This window comes from Saccopteryx leptura, chromosome 1 (genome assembly GCF_036850995.1).
Source record: "Saccopteryx leptura isolate mSacLep1 chromosome 1, mSacLep1_pri_phased_curated, whole genome shotgun sequence".
Lineage (NCBI taxonomy): Eukaryota > Metazoa > Chordata > Mammalia > Chiroptera > Emballonuridae > Saccopteryx > Saccopteryx leptura.
In genome coordinates this window covers 12339282-12359343 of record NC_089503.1, presented here as the reverse complement: position 1 = coordinate 12359343, position 20062 = coordinate 12339282, and the positions used below count along the sequence as shown (strand labels likewise).

General features: G+C 61.8%; 1 protein-coding gene across 9 annotated transcripts in view; it reads right to left on the bottom strand.

Annotated features, from left to right (window-relative positions):
• The window catches only part of SYT7 (synaptotagmin 7), a 63907-nt gene that overhangs the window by 15672 nt on the left and 28173 nt on the right, over positions 1-20062 (bottom strand). The window contains exons 3-8 of one of the 9 annotated variants that reach the window (XM_066360807.1): positions 18978-19057; positions 15112-15243; positions 13984-14208; positions 9894-10262; positions 6217-6339; positions 1285-1420 (exon numbers count right to left, since the gene is read on the bottom strand). In XM_066360807.1, coding sequence (XP_066216904.1) covers positions 1285-1420; positions 6217-6339; positions 9894-10262; positions 13984-14208; positions 15112-15243; positions 18978-19057 — 1065 coding nt within the window. Of the gene's footprint in view, positions 1-1284; positions 1421-6216; positions 6340-9893; positions 10397-13983; positions 14209-15111; positions 15244-18977; positions 19058-20062 lie in introns of those variants that run through there. The other 8 variants (XM_066360812.1, XM_066360821.1, XM_066360815.1 and 5 more) reach the window with 8 other exon arrangements.

Genomic DNA, 20062 nt, shown 5'->3' with positions numbered 1-20062 from the left:
CGGGAAAGGGCTGTCCCTTCTGGGAACCTGGCTACTGGGAAGCTGGAACCAATTAAGAGACTGTGCAGGGAGACAGGACGGATGGTGGCAATGGCCTGTCCAGAGCTGATGGCCGGGCCATCTACATGGGTGGGGGAGGCCAGACGTGGGGCGGCGGGGGGCCAGGCATGCAAGGGCCTGCGGGCGGGGCAGAGGGAAAGGTGGCGAGGCCCAAGGGAGGCCAGGTCAGGAACAGGGAGAATCTGATGCTCTAATCCGCATTTTAACCAGATCCCCGGGCTGGGCTAGAGTGGGGCAGTGGGGATGAATGGTTAGAGCCAACCCAAACCCTCAGTGGCCGAGGGCAGAGCCTAGAGGACTCAGGGAGGGTGGCACCAGAATTCTGAATTGAATGATGTCAGCCCTGGCGAGGGCCTGAGGGCCCACCAAGCACCTTCCTTCTCTCCACAGGAGGGAGGGAGGAGGGGACCTAGTCCAGGGAGGGAAGCACTGTGTCCCAGGTCATGTCCAGTAGGAACACAGCTGGCAGTGGGCTCCCATCCTCATACCCTCCGGAAGCCCTCCTGGGGCTTCTGAGCTGCCCAAGCTTGTACTGGCTCCTGCCAGGCCACCTCTGTTCTTTGGGAAGCGTAGGTGGGGCAAATGGCTGTGACTTGCCAACGCTGCCACCAGGGGGTGCTATGTGAAGCCACAGCCTCTGCCTTGGTGAAAAATTCCGCAGAACCACAGGGCTGGGGTCCTGGTGGGGTGGGGGGTGGACAGGAGTACCCTGGCACAGCAGTCCCCTCATAGGGATCAGGACCAGGGCTCTCCTGTTCTCTGTGGACCTCAGCTGGCCCCCCAGCAGTGGGAGTTGGGGACAGTCTCTGGGATACAGACCTGCTCCATGGGGGGGGGGGGGGTGGTGGTGGATGGGGACTCTGCCTCAGACCTCTACTCAGTGGGATGCCACCCAGAGAAAGGGGAGGCACCGGCGGTCGCCAAGTCCTCTGTCCACTAGCCTTTCCTTCTAGGACCATAACAATATCTCCCACGAATGGGTTTCCTTAGGCCCCTATTCAAACCGGAGAGACTGGAGGAGGACCGGCACTCTTATTCTCACTTGACAAATGAGGAAACTGAGGCACAAGAGCCTGTTTTGATGAAAGAGCTCATCACTGTGCTGGTTTCCCTGCCTGAGTGGACGACTCCACACTGTCACCGATTTCCACACGTGCCCCTCCCTCCTCCCCGGGTCACCTAGCCCAGCTCCTGCGGGCGCACTGGGCCTCCCGTCCGTCTCACCATAAGCATCTCACTGGTGAGGGAGTTGACGAGGTCCGAGACGGAGGAGCGTGGCTCTGTCCGACGGTCCGACTCATCATGAGGCGTCTGGCTGGGCACCGGAGCCGTGTTCACCACCTTCCCTCCTGTAGGCAACCTGGGGGCAGCGGGGTCCGAATGAGCGTGGTGGAAGGTGGGTGGGGCTGGGCGGGGCGCCGTGGGCCTGGGCGGGGCACCGTGCGCCTGGGCGGCATCAGGACCTTTTCTGAAACCTCCCGCAGGCCAGGAGCAACTGTGAGCTTGTTCACGGGGAGGTCTGGTTCTTTTCCCCGCACCGCTCCAGTGTGGATCTGCCTTGACTGCCTCTGTGGGTGCTGGGGTTTTGTTTTTTTTTTGGGGGGGGGAATACTCCCACTCCACCTGTTCCCCGGAAAACTTCCCCCTTTCCGGTCACTGCCTGCATGGTGGTCTCTGAGCATGCCTCCCTCCTCAGAGGCCCCCGCACCCTGGTCGCCCTAGCTTGGGAGGGGAGGCTCCCCGGTGGCGTGTCCAGGTCGTCTCTCCGCATCATTACCCTCTGCAAACACACCCAGAGTGCCCAATCTCCCGGCCGCCCCACCTGCGTTTGTTCGGGCTCAGAGAGAATACAGGTGCCCTTCAGACATGAGACTGACTAGGTGAGGTCAGGACCAATGTCCACACAGCTCTGTCCATAGAACTTTCTATGATGACAGAAGTGTTCTATATCTGCACTGTCTATGTGTGGCTACTGAGCATTTGACACGTGGCCAGTGTGGCTGAGAAATGAAATCTTAATTTTGCTTGACTTAAACTCATTTAGATTTAAATAGGCACCTATTGGATAGGGCAAGTTGTCACCCCTTGGGTCTCCAGTCCCCGCCCTTCCCCCACTCTGAGGACTGCACTTTTGAGAAGGCTCCCCTCTAGCGTCAGAGAGAGATGGGGTACCACCAAGAAGCTCCGACCTGACCGTTCCACAAGAGGCCCTGTCTGCACCCCAACTCCATGCTGTTTCCAAGGAGCCAGGCTCTCTGGCCCAGGAGCTCAGTGGAGAGCCCAGGCTCCGTCTAGCTGGAGCTCTGGAAGGGGACTGAGCCTGTCCGGGGACCAGGCTGGAACATCCCATGAGGAGGCGGTAGGGGCAGGCAGCATGGAGGAGACGGGGAGACTGGCGGCATGGGGCTCGGGACAGGCTGCAACAGAACCGCTGTGAGAGCACCAGAGCCAGACGTGGAGACCACACAGGCTGGACACAAGCCATGGCCCTCGGTATGGACCAGCCACCAGCACACAATTGGCCACGACAGGCAAAGACGACATGCGTGGAATATGCCAGGTCTTGGAGGGGAGACACCAGGATCCAACAGCAGGGTGTGCGTGCGCGCGCACACACACATAACACACACACATGCACACACACACACACACACACACATACGTGCACATAAGCCCAACAGACACCCAGGGAAATGGGGAGAGAAGAGCACAGGCGACAGGCAGGTTGACCAGAGCAGCAAGATGGCACACATACAGGGATGTACACACTCTGGTCCCGAGAGGAAACACATTTGGGGAGACCCAGGCATGCCAAGGTGTGCTGGTGAATTGGGACAAACTGAAACAGAAAAAAAGCAGGGAGCAGGCTCAGGGACAGACACCTGAGAATCAGACACACGACACACCTGCCATGAGAACTCGGCCTTGCCCAGACAGCATAAAACTACCCCCACCCCACCCACCTGGGGACACGAGGGCGCCCCTCCCAGAGGCGCGGCCACAGCAGAGCACGCACGCACACAGACACAGATGCACGGGCGCACACACGAACACACGCGCGGACATGTGCTCACGCAGGCAAGCACAGGGAGGAAGAGGAGACTGAAATAGCTGGAGAGGTAAAGTCAGGTTAAAAATAGAGGGGGAGAGGAGAGAGCAGAGATTGACGGCTGAAGGTATGAGAAAGTCAGAGTTATTTTGGCCACACCACAGCATCAGCACAGCTGCAAGGCAGCCTGGGAAAAGATGGTCAGTGCCACGGAAGCTATTGGAGGTTACAGAACAGAGAGAGACAGACAAGTGCAGAGAGAGGCAGAGGGAGAGGCGGAGGGGCCCGGCACCGGCCCAGGGACATCCCTGTGAGGAGCAGATGGGAGGAAGGAGAGGAGGGAAGAGAGAGAGAGGCCAAGAAAGGTTAGTTGGAGACGAGTGAAGGCTGCAGGATGCACAAGGGGACAAAGAGGAGCGAGGCGGCCGAGAGGAGAGGCAGAGAGGAGGCGGGGACATACACCGCGACAGGAGAAACATGGTGGCTTTGGGGCAAGGAGAGCGATGGGGTTGGCCAGGTCCTGGCCCTGTCCCGTGCCCCACGCAGGTGCGGGCGGGGCCATGGTGGAAACCATTTGGATCCCAAGAAGCAGTGGTGAAAGGGGTGGCCGAGAGCATGAGTAGGGTACAGGTGCAGGGCAGATAGGGAAGCGAAATGCAGGGCATGGGAGCCAGGGGCAGCCTCGGCCTCCCCACCCCCGCCCTCCCGGCTCGAGAGCACTCTGAAGTTCTTGAGCGCATTGTGCTGCGGCCCAGGGGCTGGGGGACCCTGGATCGGGGGCTTCCCAGCCACCAAGAATGGCAGCGGCCACCCCTATCTGTCTCGGGACTTGGAGTGGCCACTCCTCTTCCCAGGATCCTCTTGTCTTCCAGGAGCCTGGCACTAACAAACTCTGGGGGCTGCATGTGCTCCCCAACCACAGCCGAGTTCCTACTGTTACCCCTGGAGACATCTGGCCAAGGGGTCAGCTGGGTGGAAAATGGGGCACCAGGTCTGGAGGCAGATACTAAAGAAGAAGGGACAGATGACCTAAGCCTACCATGCCAAGGTCCAAGGAGCCAGGAGCCCAGAGGGTCGTGGAGCCCCAAGGGGCCTGGTGCCCAGTGCGGGGTGCCAGTGCCAAGCATGGGGGGGAGGGAGAATGCTGGGAAGGAAATGCTAGGCTCCGGACACCCTTGTAGACACCCCAGAGACCATGAGCGATGAGTGTGCAGGACGGGGTGGGTGTGAGCGGGTGGGAATGGCGAGGGTCCACCTGGAAATTCTGGCCGGGTTGCGGCAAGGGCCCGTGGCCTCCGCCTCCCCACCCGGCTTTCCCAGGAGGGCAGGGGAGGGCTGATGTGATGATCAGAAGGAAGGGGTATATGAAAATATGGAGTGAGACCTGAGTGGCAAAGAGGTAAAAATAGGCTGTTGGTGAAAATGGAGCCAGCCAATCCCCATGAGTGATGTGAAATCTCGTTTCCAGCCTGCCTCCGCCCCCTACGCTTCCCACCTCCCCAGGTAAGGGGCGCGGGTACTGAGCGGGCTTTCCGAGGTCTCTGGCTCCGCACCTGCAGCCCCTGGCCCTCAGCCTGGCCCGTGGCCCCAGCCAGGAAGCCGGGACGCCCACCCGTAGCACCAGGTGAGTTGGAGGGGGCGGGCTCTGTTCCTCCTGCATCCTTGGACTTGAGCTCAGGGTGTGACATCATCTGTGTCACCAAGGGGAAGAACTGGCCCTGTGTCCCCTCCCACTCTGGGGGGGATTTCCAGCTTTGCCCACCACAGACATGCAACTGTGGCCTTGGACTGGAATACCGGAGAGGGCTGGTCTCCAGGAGCCACCGGAGGGGCAGGCTGGTCAGCTGTCTACCGTGGCCTTCCTTTCCTAACCCGCCGGCCCTTGGCAGCAGCTTGGGACAGCCCCTTCCTGTGCCTAAGGGCCTCTTAATGAGCAAGCATCAGGGTCCCTGACCAGCTGACAGGATCTGACAAATGCCCCAGCCCGAGGGATTGTTTGCTCATTAGGAGCTTAGCCTGTCCGAGCTGGAAGGGATCACCCTGTCCAATCCCTCATTTGACAGACGAGGAAACAGAGGCCCAGGAGGGGTGTGCCATGCCCAAGGTTGAAGCACAGCTAGGCGGCATCCTGGCTGCCGGACACGCGCTCTCCTGGAGTGTTGGGCTTTGGTCTGATCAGAGGTCAGACCTGACCCAAGTGATAAGTCCTCCTCCCATGAGTACAGGACTGAGGCCGTCCCAGCCTAGGGCCAGGTGAGAGGAGGCGGCCAGTCCTGGCACAGGGTCACCCCGCCTTTGTGATGCTGCCGGAGCCCTGGGCACCCCGTCCTCTTCCCCAGGAGAGTGCTCCACGTCCTCCCGGACACGGGGCCTCAGGAGACGCTTCCCTGGGATCCTGATGGCTGAGGTTGTGGGCAGTTCCGTGCCCAGCCCTCCGTTCCGCCCGTGCTATGGCCACACGGGCTACTCCTGGTCCCCACAGGGCCCTGAGGGCCGGCAGCAGGGCTCCCGGGGACAGGTGGCTCTCGGTCCCTCACCCTGTTCCCTCCTCTTGGTACCGCTGGCTCAGGGGCTGCCTTTCTGGTTCTTTCTGGTCACCAGGCCTCTCCCTTGCCCCAGACCCTCCCCACCAGCGGAGTAGCCAGTCCCATCCCTGCAGCGGAGCATCACCCCAGCAGGACCTCCAGGCCAGAGGGGGGTTGAGGTGGCAGGGATGAGGGAGAACGGGCTGGCGCCCCTTCCCTAACATCCCTCCCACCACCAACCACCAGAGAAACCGGGATTTCTGGGTCGGGGCAGAGATGAAAGATGAGGGGGCAGCAGGGAGAGCCAAGCAGGAGGATGGGGCAGAAAGGCTGGCTTGCTCCGGGCGAGGGCAGGCATGCCCGGGCAGCAGGCTTGATCCAGAATGGTCCCAGGACGGCCTCACTGGCCTCAGACCCGAGGGACACCACCAGGGTGGCCACCGACTGGGGAGGGGGCAGTCCTCCCGCTCCAGCGTCCTCTGAAGGCGCCGCCGCCCGTCCAGCAGCCTGGCCGGTTGAGGCGGGCAGCCTCCGCACGCCGCCTCCTCTGCCGCCGCCGCGGGCCCTCGCCTGAGCTCGTACCTCTTGTCCCCCTGAGCGTTCTGGTTCTGCTGGGTTCCTGGGTTTTGCAGGTCAGGGATATTGGCAAAGTCATCCTGTTCCGAAAGCCCTAAGACCAAGGATAGCACCACCATCCGGCCTTCCCTGCCCGGGGTGGGCGGCCCACCAGCCGGGGGAGAGGAGGAGGCCCCGTGGGAGGCGGGGCAGGGCGGGGGGAGGAGACAGAGACAGAGACAGAGACAAAAAGAGAAGAAACAAGCGTAAGAAACTGGCCCTGCAGGAGAGAAACCACACTTAGCACTGTCAACAGTTGTTGAGTAGGGTGCAGGCAGGGGGAGGCGGGGGCGGGGCAGTGGGGGGAGGTGACCACGGTCCGAGACACAGCTCGCCAGGGGGCCAGAGCAAGATTCTCTGAAGAGAGGGGGGCAGAGGCCTAACTGCGACGGCGTGTGACTGGGGCTTCCCGAGGGGACACTGGACGAAGGTCAAGGGAAGTGGAGCCCTGAACATGGCAGACTTCCAGAGGCTAATTCACCTCCAACTGAACCAAGGCCCGGCACTACGGCTGACCCTTTGGGCCCCTAGGAGGGGAGGGAGGCGCGCTGCTGCCCTCTTGCTTCAGGACTGTGAAGGCGGTTTGGCTCCAGCCGGGAGGCTCTTAGAGAGTTTGAGGTCGGTGGGCACTGCACCCTGTGCTGATGGAAGTCCCTTGTTAGGACAGCTCTCGGTCATGGTCAGCTAGGCGTGCTTGATGCCAGGAGGGGTCTTAGGAGAGAGATCTTCCTCTCCTGGGTCCCCAGACACATAACCCATCAGAGAGAAATGGAAGCCCCTTCTGGACATGGTATATCGGCCATTGTGGACCTTCTCCTGTGGGCCCTTCCTGGAGATCCAGGGAGTGCCAGCCAAGGCCATTCCCTGGAGAGCCCGTCCAGAAGGCACCGAAAAGCAAAGACGGAGTTTGAGAAAGTGCCGGAACTTGGCAAGCCCGGAGAGGTCCAGGCAGGGCTTGCAGGAGCCTCTGTCTGCAGGGACGAGTCTGGAGAATGCTGGACGGTCCCGGCAGAGCCCCGCAAGCAGACAAGGAGAAAGCAAGAACCTCTTGGGGCTGACACGTGGGCAGCAGCCTGGAGCCCGACGTCAAGGTGGAGCTCCCCTGGTCTGGCGCACTCTCAGAGGACCACTGAGCTCCCGCGGGGCCGCCCGCCATTTCCAGGGAGGAAGTGGCCCGCGGAGTGTGCAGGCGTCTTCTGGGTGCTCTGTGGAGCTCACGCAGTGCTGGGTGTCTCATCCACCAAGGGAGGGGATTCTCAGATGGGGCAGGCATGAACGCAGCTCAAGAAGCTCTCATGGAAAGATGATTAGCTGGCAGAATGTTCCGGAGGAGGGCGGGATCCTGGGACAGGAAGTCCACCCCTTCCACCGCCACCCGGGAGAAACAGCTGGCTCTGGCTGGGCCCCAGCAAGGGCACTCCAGCAGGTGAGAAACGGCCCCCGGAGGGAGGGTGGGGCACAGAGTCCGAAAATGGGAGCTGGCAGCCGGCCCTGGGGAGGGGAGGAAGCTACGTGGTCACACCGCCTTCTCTGTCTCCGTGTCTCTGACCTGGACGTGACCGCTCCAGGCTGACACTCACGCTTTGCGGACACACCCTCATTTCCTTTGTTCCCGGCCCACTGGTACCGATACTGTTTTAGAATTGGTAACATTCCATTTGGCTGCTTGGGAGCTGGTTGAGCTGGGGGAAGGCGAACCCAGTGAAAACAACATGTTTTTCCCTGGCTAATGCATTTTTCAGATATTCCCTTTGCTCATTAACAACAAAACGGCTCCTCTGCATAAATCCTCGATCTGTCATTCTCTCCGGACTGCAGGCCAGGCCGCAAGGGCGAGAATGGGGGGCTTGAGAGGGGAGTTGGGGGGCGAGCTGGTAGTGTTGGGCAGTCTCACCCATTCAGCAGGAGAAAGGCCTCCCTCTGTGGGAGGGGGTGGGATCTTGGGGGGGCTGGCCCTCTCTAGCCCTCTCATCCTGACCACTTACCTTGCCCACCAGCGTTTGGGCCAGTGAAGGGCCTCAGAAACTAAGGCAGGGGCAGGGGCCGGCAAACTACAGCTGGTGGCCTGTTTGTACAGCTCACAAACCAGGAATGGTTTGTACATTTTAAAATGTGATCAAGACTACATGTGTCCGGCAGAAACGAAAATATTATTTACAACCCGTTCTTTACAGAACTGGCGCCCCCTGCTGGGAGGGGCTAGCTGCTAGGGCGTGGCTGGTTTCGGTTCTGTTCAATCCACAAAAACACAATTCCCTTGAGTCTTCGAATCCACGCCAGTGTCACAGCGTGTCTCAACACAGACCGCAACCTGCAAACTAGCCGGCTGGGCTGGGCCTCTTGTCTCACGCAGGTGTTCAGCGGGATTCCCAAGGGTCCTTGGGTGGGAGAGAGCCCCAGCGGGCGCACTGCCCAGAGCGGCCGGGCGGAGTCACAGGAAGCATGTCCACCACCGGGCTGGGGCCACAGGCCGCTTGCACACGTGTGGGCAGCTGACACGGCGGAGCCTCTTCTGTTGGGTGCCTCTGCCAGGAACAGCACTTCTGTCTGCCCTGGAAGTCTGGGGTCCAGCCGGAGAGGCAGAATGCCCTGAGGGACCTGCTTGCCTTCAGAATCCCCACTTCTTGCCTATGAGCTGGGGCCTTGAGCTTGGCCTTCCCCTTCCTCCTCCCTTTCTCTTCTCCCAGGCTTGTTGTGCTTGTCTCCTGCTCATGAAAAGTGCTCCCAGGAAAGACCTGGGAGGTGAATAATCCCCAGAGCCCAGAAGGAAGGTCATGTTAGGCCCAGGAAGGTGGTGATAGCAGGGGTGGAAGCCCAGATCTGCCCTAGGCTCTGAGAGTGAGCACAGGTGCCCAGAGGGGTGCTGGGAGAGGGTGCCCTGAGTGGGTGGGGCCCTACCCCTAAGGTGGGGTGGGGGATGGGCATGTGGCTGGGGGAACTGCTAAGGTTAGATACCAATGATAGTATGTTGTTACTTTTCAGAGCTGGACACTGGAAAGAAGGCTCTGATTTGGAAACAACGTTCTCTAAAGCTTTGGGAGGAACATCGGAGTCTGTCCTCAGGGGGTGGGTCATTACAGGTGGCTAGAGAAGGTGGAGAGGCAGAGGACAGAGCCCACCGCAGGGACCAGGGACTGGGAAGTGAGGGGGAGGGAGGAGATGCTGGACAGGAAGGGAAGCAGAGTGGAGTTACAGGGAAGGAGACCACTTTGGGAGGAGGGGAGGAGGCAGCGCCTGGGAGATGGAGGGGAAGGAGACCACTTTGGGAGGAGGGGAGGAAAGAGGTCCCAGGAGGAGAGGGTGAATGAGGCTGGCAGGGAGGCCCTGAGCAGCTGGGGACTAGCCCAGGAGAGGAGACAGAGCTGGGGACCTCAGTAGCTTCTCTAGTGTCTCCACTGACTTTTAGGGGGAAGCTTCTCTGAGCCCCGAGACACCAGGGTCCTAAGAGGGGTGGCTCAGATATGACTCTTCCACAGGGGGCTTCAGGCGTGAGCAGCGAGCACCAGGAGCCTGGAGAGGGGGTGGCTGGGTCTGCTCGGCACCCTGCCCTGGAGATGGAGGGCCAGCAGTTCCCAAGGAGATGTGGGGGGAAGCGGCTGGGTCAGGGACGTGGGGGGCAGCTGGCTCGGGGGGGGGGGACTTACAGGAAGGATTTCATGTCCAAGCCTCGGTTTCGAATCTGCCCCACCACGTGGTCCCAGCTGCCCGGGTTGGAGCGGCTGCGGCCAGCAGCCGCCCGGTACTTGGAGCCAGCCGAGGTGCCCTGCCGAGCCTGGCCCCTGCCATAGGCCCGGGGGTTGGGGCCGGCCCCCGAGGCCGCGTGGGCCTGCAGCTGGCCCAGGCTCTGGCTGGTGGTGGGCTGGCTGGGCTGCCGGCCCCGCTGGTGCTGGCTCAGTGGCTGCTGCAGGCTCTGCTGCCGCATCAGAGTGCGGGGTCGCTGGCATTTCGGCTCTCCCGTGGAGCTGGGGATAGACTCAAGGGTAGTGGCCGTGGACAGGGTGGAGTCCTCGAAACTTGGGGTGGGTGGAGGGGAGGAGAGAAAGGAGAAGCAGGTGAAGGGCTCACAGTAGAGAAGAAAGAAGCCTAGAGCCGGGACTGGGAGGCCCAAGTGCAGGGCGCGTTCTGCCGGACCTCGCCAGGCCTCCATCACGGTTGTCGCCGCTGCTGTCTGTCTGTCTGTCGCTGCCACCACCTTGCCCAGGAGGCCGTGAAGGCCCCACCCACCCTGAGGCCCCTGGGTCGGCCCCGCCCAGCCTGCCCTCCGGCCTTGGCTCAGCTTAGTGCCCAGATACCTCCTGTCTGAGCAGACCTCTGGGCTGGTCTGAGGAGGCCACGGAAGCTTCGGAGGCTGCCGCGTGGTGAAGGCGGGTCCCCAAGGCCCTGTGGCTGCCTGTCCTGTCCTGTCAGAATGGGAGGGGGTGGAGAGAGCTGCTGCCGCCCCCTCCCGCCATCTCGCTGGGGGACCCCTGGAAAGTCTGCCTCTGAGTTCTAAGGCCTCCTGGCCGTTGGAGACATGAGGAAATCCAGGCCAGCGCAGAGCTGGCCTAGTAACGCGCGGCGAGTCAGGGAAGGTGGCGGTTCTCCTGCTGGTCTCAGAGGCTGGAGTGTCCTCGGGCCCCCAGACCTCGGCCCCATGGCCAGGGGCTACCTAAGGATTCGGGCTCTGGCACAAATCTTCACCCTCCTTCCCGGACGACTGTTTCTGTGGCTAAGTGTCCCCCCTGAGTATCTTGATTCCTACTCAGAGGTGGGAACCCAGGAAAGGGGCAGGTGAGGTGGGAGCCCCGGGAACCCACTTGACTGGCCATTTTGCCATAATTCTGGTGGAAAACAGGGTGACTATCTTAGTCGCTATGCATTTGAAAGAGGGTGCCTCACAGCCCACCAGCTTCTCAGAAAATTGCTGGGGGTGGGGTGGGCAGGGGGCAGGGATAGACAGGAGACAGGACATGGCTGATCAGAGGCAGTACGAGGTCAGAGACCCAGGTTTAAACCCCATCTCTGCCACTTCCTAACTTAGGGACTTTGGGAAAGCGAGTCCACCTCTCAGTTCTTCATTTGTAAAATGGGAGTGAAATCCAAGCTGCCCCTGTCACAGGACCTAATGAGATCGGACACAGGGATGTGTGGTACAGGCAACGACAGTAACAGCTGCCCGTGTCTCCGGAGATGGAGGTAGGAAGGAGCCAGAGCCTCCCCTGGGCCACCTGCCTGCTTCGTACCCTGGCTAGAGGGTGCAGCACGTCCAACGGGCAGGGCCGGGGCCTCAGAGGTCCCAATCTCTTCCTCTGTCCCTTCCCTCTGGATCCCAACCCAGCAGTCTTGGGGAGAAGCTGGCAAGATATGGGCCCTTAGGCCGCTTGTTTTTGTAAATAAAATTCTACTGGAACACCGCCACTGCCGTGGATTGACAGGCACCCCTCATTTTACTGCGCGCGGCTTGACTGCGCGTCACATCCACTGTGCTTTTTGCAAATGGATGGTTTGCGACAACCCTGGGTTGAGCAAGTCTATCAGTGCCATTTTTAGCAACAAAGTATTTTTTAATGAAGGTATGTACATTCTCTTTTGACATACTGCTCTTGCACGCTTAATAGACTATGGTATAGCGGGAATGTAACTTTTGTACGCACTGGGACACCAGAAAGTTCGTACGGCCCGCTGGACTGCGACACTTGCTTTATTGCGGTGGTCTAGGGTGGGCCTTGAGCTATCTCCAAGGGGTGCCTGTGCCTCCTCTCTACGGCTGCTTGAGGGCCACAATGGCAGGGCTGAGCTGTTGAAAGACAGACTCTGTGACTCGCAAAGCCTAACTACTTCCTTTCTGGCCCTTTACAGAGAAAGCTGGCCAGCTCCTGGTCGAGGGACACCGGGCAGCCACGGACCCTGGCGCTGCCTGAGGGAGGGGGCCCCAGGCCCTTGGAGCCGCTTTCACCACTGCAATCAGACCTCAGCTCTGCTCGTGCCCTGAGCCTACCCCGGGAAGCAAAGGATAACAGTTAGGCTGCCCCTGTGGGCTGAGAGAGAGCGAGAGAGAGAAAAAGGGAAAGTTAGAGAATAGTAAAGAGAGAGAGAAAGAAAAAGAAAGAAACAGAAAGAAAGAAAAAGAGAAAAGAGCAAAACGTGACTTTGGCTGGGGTACTGGGGTGCAGCAGCCTGGCCTGGCTCAGGCCTGGGGTCGGGGCTAGCAGCAGGGGCAGGGGCAGGCCCAGCCGGCCAGGCGGGCCCACGGCTCCCTGGGGGCAGGCAGAGGCGGCCGGGAGGATGGCACCTGGGTGGCCGCCTCCTCCTCCTCGCTGACCTCATTTTGGTTTCCTATCATATCCAAAATTAGTCCAATTTACAACCTCTCAGTCACAGGAAACTAAAATTGGTTCCCCCAGGCCTGGAGCCAGCGGACGGCATGGGGGCCTCAGCCAGCCTGGAGGCTGTGGCCGGAGCGGCCTGAGAGGGTGTGCGCTGGGGCCTGGCTCTCCAGAGGGGTGTGTGGCTTCCCTCCGGACTCTCCTGGGGACCGATGTCAGCAGGGGAAACTGGCCTGTGTTCCCTCGGCCAAAAAAGCAAACGAGACCTCGGGATAGTGGGCCTCAGCGGTCCCAATGGCAGGCAGGAGTCACTGGCCTTGTGAAAAGAACCAGGAGGACCCCGAATTGAGAAAACAGGATAGCCCAGCCGCTGAGGAGTCAGGGCCGACTGGCCTGCTAAGCGAGAGACTACTCCGTTAGCTGGGAACAAAGCAGTTCTAACAGCTGAAATTAGAACCTATGTCCCAATGGGCGAGAGGGATCCTAGTTCAAAGGATTTGGCCTTGGGGGAAACAAAATTCTAAAAGCCAAGACGAGAGCAAGGCTACCCAGGGCGGGAGAAAGGGGAATATACTATCTGCTGAGAGTAGGGGCCAGACCCACATCTATCACCCAAAAGAGGGACTGATGGTCTGACAAGCTCAGACAGCTATGAAAAGGGACGTGGCCATTCTGTCTGACGTGCAGACCACCTTGACAGAAAAGAGAAGCTAGCTGGGGCTCTGCAACCCAACCTCCGAGAACACACAACCCCAAGAGCTGACAGCCTGCGGGCCAAGACTAGGACAGCCAGTGGGGATGGCCGAGATGAGGACGAACCAATAACGGGGACAGCCCGGCTGCTCGTGGCGGGCCGGCAGAACACATGGTGTTATGGTGCGAGCCAGACTGAGACAAGCCAATGGAGTCACCAGATGGTCGAAAATGGCATGGCTCAACCTCTGGGTCTAGAGCCATCTGCTGGCTGTAAGAGGGAAGGCCCAGTGGCAGATGAGTGGCATAAAAACACAGGCTGAGAGTGGGCCAGCCCCCCAGGGATGGGATGGCCCAATGGCTGAACAGCCGCAGGCCTGCTGCCCACGGAGGGGAGACCTGGCGGCTGGAATGGGGCGGCCGGTCAAAGAGGATGGGATGGCCCAAGGGCTGAAATGAAGCTGCCCCGGGGGCAGAAAATGAAATGACTTGGTCACTGGGCAAAGGAAGAGACTGATGGGGCAGCCGCCAGAGGCTGAGATAGATGCGACACTGGATGGCTGTTCATTGTGCTGGATGGCGAGGACGATGGGAGTCTCATGGAGGAATGGAGTGAGCCAGGGGCCAAGGACGGCACCTCTGGGGGCAGCAGCGGGCATGCCAGGGGTCCCGCTGTCCACCCTGGTGGGGGCAGGCCGGAGCTCACGGCTCTGGTGGCCACGGGGCCATCACTCACTTGGACAAGTTGAGCTTCCCTGCGGCCAGGTGGCTCTGCACCATCCGCCAGCGGCCTCTCCCCGCCTTGCCACCGCCGCCCGGCTCGCTGGGGGTGGCGCCGCCGCTTCTCAAGGCGTCCTCTCCGGGTGGCGGCACCGGTGCCGGCTTCTCCCCCAGCCGGCCTTCCCGCTCCACCGCCAGCCCCGCTGCTGCGGCCACTCTGGCGCCCGACAGGAGGGTGCCACTGGAGGCCCGCAGGAGGCGGCCAGGCCGGAGGGGCACCGGGGGTGGCGGTGGGGGAGAGAGGGCAGGCCACACGTGGGGGTGGGGGGGGGGAGAGGAGGAAAAACAATAACAGAGAAAAGGAAGAAAGAGACAGTGAGAGAGGAGGAGGAGAGAGACAGACGGACAAGAGACAGACAGAGAGAGAGAGAGAGAGAGAGACATCAGCACTGCAAATGGGTTAACAGCAGAGCCTGCGGAGAGGAGAGAGGGGGACCGGCGGGCTGGGGGTTGGAGAACAACGCACCACGACAACGGAGGGGGGCCCCTCCCCGCCGCCTGGGCAGGGGCGGCGGGGGTGGGGGGAGGGCAGCCGCCTCCAACTCTATCCCACAGGACAACGAAGGGTTAACGACGGAGGAAGAGCGGGCTGTCCAGGCCAGGAGGCCCCCAGGCAGGGAGAGAGAGAAAGCCATGTTAGTCAGAGTTCATCACCACCACCATCACCGCCATCACCGCCACCACCTCCGCAACCGACCACCGACCACCACCACCGAGCAGCCAGGGCAGCAGCACACAGCGGGGAGGAAAGCTGAGCCACACCGAGAAGGAGGGACCAAAACGGGCAACCCCATCCTGACTGCACAGAGGGGGCGGGGCCCCCAGGACCGGCTGGGGGCCGGTGTGGCTGCGGAGCGGGCTCTCCTGCGCGGCTGGCCCTGGGGGTGGGGACAGGAGAGGGGCAGGCGGGCGAGAGGGGGCAGGAGGGGTTGCTCGTCTCCATGGTCAGCCTGCCCATGGGGTGCAGGGTAAGGAGTGGGGGAGGGGAGCAGGAGGAGGAGAAGTGAGGGGCCGGATGGGGAGGAGGGCGTGCGCGGGTACTCAATACTGGGTACATATGATGAAACCAGGTAAAGTCACTCACTTGAGGGACAGTCGTGGGTCGCCATAAGGGGCGTAGGGTGAAATGTTTAGAATAAACTCCTTGGGAGGGTAGGAGCTCCATTTCTGCTGCACTGTGCTCTCATTGTTATTCCAAAAGTCTCTGTCTAGATCGCTGGAGGGGCAGAGAGAGAGGGGAGAAAACAGGGAAATACAAGAAGAAACAAGAACCACCAGTCCTGCGGGGCAGAGGGGCCAGTCTGGGCACACAGAGGGCAGGGTGGGCGGGGCTCGGCTCCTGCAGGAGGAAGAGAGGCAGGCGGGCTCCCAGCCGGCGCCCCTTGCACGCATACACACACACACACACACACACGCACACGCACATGCACATGCACACGCACACACACACACACCCTCGAGGGCGGGAAAAGCTGTGCAGAGAGGAAGTGAGCTTCAGGAGGGTGACTGGAGCTTCGCACCCTGGGAAACTGGTGGGAGAGAGAAAGATGGTGAGAGGAGGAGAGAGGGGAGGAGGCTGGGGAGAAGGCCCCGTGGGATGCAGTGGGGGGTGGGAGGAGGATAGGGTGCTGGCTTCTGGCTCGAAAGTGCCGAAAGGCAGATCAGACCCTGCTGTCTACTTCCTGGGCCCCATCTCCTCTGGCCTCAGTTTCCCTGCCTGTCAAACCAGAGCTTGGCTGTAACTCCTTAGTCATAAGCTACCCCAGGGTGGAGTGGAGGCCCCAATTCTGGCACCGGACCTGCTCCCCTCGTTCACCCACGCCCACTGAGCCGCCCCGGGGCAGGCCCAGCCCCCGGCCCCCCTTTCTGTCTCCTCCGCCTTGCCCTGAGGTCTCAGCCTCCTCCGCTCTCTCCCTCCTGGGGAAGGGCTGAGATGCAGCTTTCACACGAGACGGGTGGGATCTCAGCTGACCTGAAGACCCTCTCCGCTCATTGCAAATGTGGTGGTTGGGTTACTCCCCAGAACTGGAGAGCGTCTCCAGGCCTCTGACCTTGCTGAGGGAGGAACAGGGGCCCTTCAGGTCCTCGGTGCTGGGGCGTGGGTGAGAGAACCTGCGTCTCTCCGAGGGGACGACGGGCAGACTCAGCCTCGGGCCCTTGGCATACACCCGGTCAGGCAGCCCCGCCCCGTGCCTTTGCCCCTTTCCAAGGCGAGCTGCTTGGCCTGGACGGGGAGCCTCCGCCCCAGCCTCCCCACTCCCTCCTGCTCCGCGGCGTATCACGTGGAAGCAGACATGCTGGAAGCACAGAGAATTGGGGGACTTCCACAGGAGGCAGGCGCAGAAGCCTCAGCTACCAGAAGGCATGGCCTAGAAACCCCAGGAGCCAATGACAAGTGTGACCTTGGCCTTGGCTCTCAACCTCAGACTCAAAAACAAAAGACAGAAAGACAGAGAGAAGCTGAGCTGCCACCACGGGACCTCTGGGGTCTCCCTGGTGTGGACACAGCATCCACAGTGCACCTTGGAAACGTCTCACAGGGACCCTGTGATCAGGGTTCAAAGACAAAGCCCTGGGCAGCTGACGGGGAGTGGGGGCCAATGGTGGGCGAGGCAGGACAGGCCCTCAGCAGTGGGGGGCCCCTCCCTGGGCCGAAGACCCGATTCTTACTAGAGATGTCCTTCGCTCCCCCTTCTCGAGTTGACAGAGAGATGGAGCAGTTGGAAGTTCTCCCTCCCCTTACCCCCTTCAGGTCTCCCACCCTGGGTCCCGGAGGAGACCCACCCAGGGGCCCGGGTTCTCGCCGCTGTGCCCCAGGAGCCCCACGGTCCCTCCGGTTATCGCCGTAGTCCCGAGGGAGGGTCTTCACATCAGTCTGTGAAACACTGGTTCCTCCAACATAGGACTGCTGAGAGCCTTTACAGTGCCAACGAATATACTGTGCTGTGCTTCCCAGACTGGGCACTCTGTGGCCATGGAACGCTTGGTTTGTGGAAGAACTATTAGTAATTTATGAGGCACAAGTGTTCTCAGGAACACAGTTTGGGAAGCACTGCTAAAGAACGCACCTTCACAGAATTTTGACGAGCTGATCCCTTCAAAGGGGGTCCTAGCCCTGGAGCGATTGTGCCATGGGTAAGCCCGGCTTCATGCCGCCCCCTGGCTCTGGGCCACTGGGGAAGGGGCGCCATGGGTAAATCCGGCTTCATGCCGCCCCCTGGCTCTGGGCCGCTGGGGAAGGGGCGCCATGGGTAAGCCCTGGGCCGCTGGGGAGGAGGCGCCATGGGTAAGCCCGGCTTCCTGCCACCCCCTGGCTCTGGGCCCCTGGGGAAGAGGCGCCATGGGTAAGCCCGGCTTCATGCTGCCCCCTGGCGCTGGGCCCCTGGGGAAGAGGCCAAGGCCTAGGAACCTGGGGGCGTGCAGGAAGGAACGGTGGCCTCCATCCCCTGGGGCAGAGGGTCTGACGGCTCAGCAGGGGAGGCTCGGGCTGCAGAGCGGTGGGGACAGCCCACTGGTGCCCTCACTTTGTCTTTGAGAGCCTCACGGTGTTGACCCAGCCCGCAGGGCCTGCTACCCACCTCGCTACCCACCCCGCTGCCCCCCCAGCCCCTTGTGGAGAATCCCCTCTCCTCTCGGGGACCCTTTCCAGGACTTGGTCCTGCCACACACTCTCCTGTCCAGGACGGTTATGGTCACCTGGCAGAGGCAGGCCCCTTGGCCCAGGCCGTGGCTGCAAACGCAGGGGCCTGGCCTGAAGGTGGCACAGGTGCCGAGCCAGCCCGGGCTCCTCTCACGTGGTCCCTCTGCCTTCAGAAAGCCCGGAGCCCGGCTCTGCCGCAGCCCCTGAGACCTGTCGGCTCTGGCTTTGAAGACTAGAGAGTGTGCAAGTGAACGTGGCTTCAAAGGCTTCCCGAGGCCTCCTCTAGAGCCTCCTCCCCACCCCCAGCCTTGGCCTGGCCCACCCCTCCACTAACCCACCCCCCACAGACACCCCCCCCCCCGCAGCTCTGGGAAGGCCCCAAACAGGGTCAGAGCAAGAGATGAAAAGAGAGGAGGGGGAAAGGAGGGGCAGAGAGGGAAGCCCTCAGGATCGGGGAGAGGAAGAAGGGAAGGAGGAGAAGGAGGAGGGAAGGAGGAGGAGAGAACAGGAGAAAGACTGACAAGGGAGGGTGGGGGAGCCTAGGCAGTGGGAAAGGGGCAGGAGACAAGGGTGGGGGCAGGAAAGGCAGGGGGCAGCTCAGCCCTTAGCTGGCGGGCTAAGGTGGAGGGGCCCTCCGCCCTACAGCCGCACAGCCTCCCAGTGAAGGGCTGAGCTCAGGAGAGGAAGGAGCCAGGGCTACTGGCCAGAGGACACGGAGCCCCCTAGAGAGAGCCCCTCATTCCCATTGCCCCTGAGCAGGCAGGGCAGGGGGGCTTCTCTTGCTGCCTTCCAGGGACCCTCAGCAGTGGGCTGGCCCAGCCGGCCCACAGGGAAAGGCAGACCTGCCTAGTCGAAAGGCCTCTTAGAGCAAAATGGGGAAACCCAGACAAGTCGGAGGTAGCAAGGCATCAGGTGGGGCTGGGAGTGATGGGAGAAGGGCGTCTCCCCGTTACCAGCTTCCTCTGAGCAGCCCCCACGGGGCTGCGCCCCTCTGGGTCACCCGGAGAACACGGCTGGGGGGTGGGCAAGGAGTGTGTGATGTGAGGGTGGGATGGAGGAACCAGCAACTGGGGCTGAGGGAGGAGGCACACAGTGGCCCCGGAACATTGGGAGGGTCGGGGGGGCACAGGCGGAGAAGGGGGAGCCCTAGAGCCACCCTGAGGTGCAGGGGGTGTGCGGGGTGAAGGGAGAACGGCACGAGGTTGTGAGGGGGAACAGTGTGTGTGTGGCCCGATCCATGGAGGGGCAGGGGCTCCCCCCACCTGGGCGGCCTGCGCACCCCCAGCCCAAACTCCCCGGCTGGCACCTACTTGATGGCCTTCTTCTCACTGCGCCCACGCCCTGAGTCTGGCGTGCCCACCGTCTCCAAGGAGTTCTTGTAGCGTTTGCCCTATGGAGATAGCACCACGTTACTCCGGGGACCCAGGGCTGCACCCTCCCTGCCTCCCCCAAACGGGCTCCCCCTGGAGAAGGGGGATAAGCGGAGCTCAGCCTTGGCAACAAGGCCAGGGGCCAAGGTGGGAGGGTGTCACCACTGTGGGGTGCCTGCTGCATAGCTACTTGCTCTTTTGTCTGCAGAGCCTGGGCCCTAAGACCTGCCCCACCCCCGGGACCTGTACCCCATCCCTGACCCCAGGACTGGGGCCTCTCCTGTCCTTCTGTCTCCTGAGGCTCTGGCCAGGATCCCAGAATCATATCTCCCTCTGCCACAGACAGATGGCTCTCAGGCGCCTGGCCACGTCACACTGGCCACGTCACACTGGCCACGTCACTGCCCCCAGATGGTGGGGGTGGCGTCCTGCAGGGCAAGGTTGGCAGCAGCCAGTGACGTGAGCCACGGGGGCAGGGAGAGGACCTGTGCCCCGTCTTGCCCAGGCTGAGCCCCTCACTGTCCGGGGCCTCCCTGGGGTCCTCATGCCCTGGCCTGAGGCAGGGCAGGGCCGAGCACTCTCCTTTGTGAGAAGGCAGCCTCCAGAAGAGAGGTTGCCCACTGACTCTGCGGCGGGGGACAGCCCCCAGAGTGTCTCACGCCCGCGTGAGTCGGGAGGGGAGGGGCAGGGCAGAGTGGGGTGGGCACGCCAGCTCCCTGGCTAGCAGAAAGGCCATGGTGGCGGCAGCCACTGGGCCTGCTGCCCGGAAGGTGAGCACCATTCACCTTCTTGGTTTGGGTTTCTAAATTTAGCTCAAGCAGAGCCCAGCACCATTAACATTCCTGGCTGCCACCGAGCGTCCTCAGTGCACCCACGGGCCACAGGCCTGGGCTAGGCCCAGGGCTGATGTGGGTGGCAGTGGGGTGGGGGTTGTGCAGGGGCTGAGGCTGCCCCCACAGACCCTTCTCCCACTGGGCACTGGCCCGCCCCTGCCCCCGCGCGCGCGCGCGCACACACACACACAC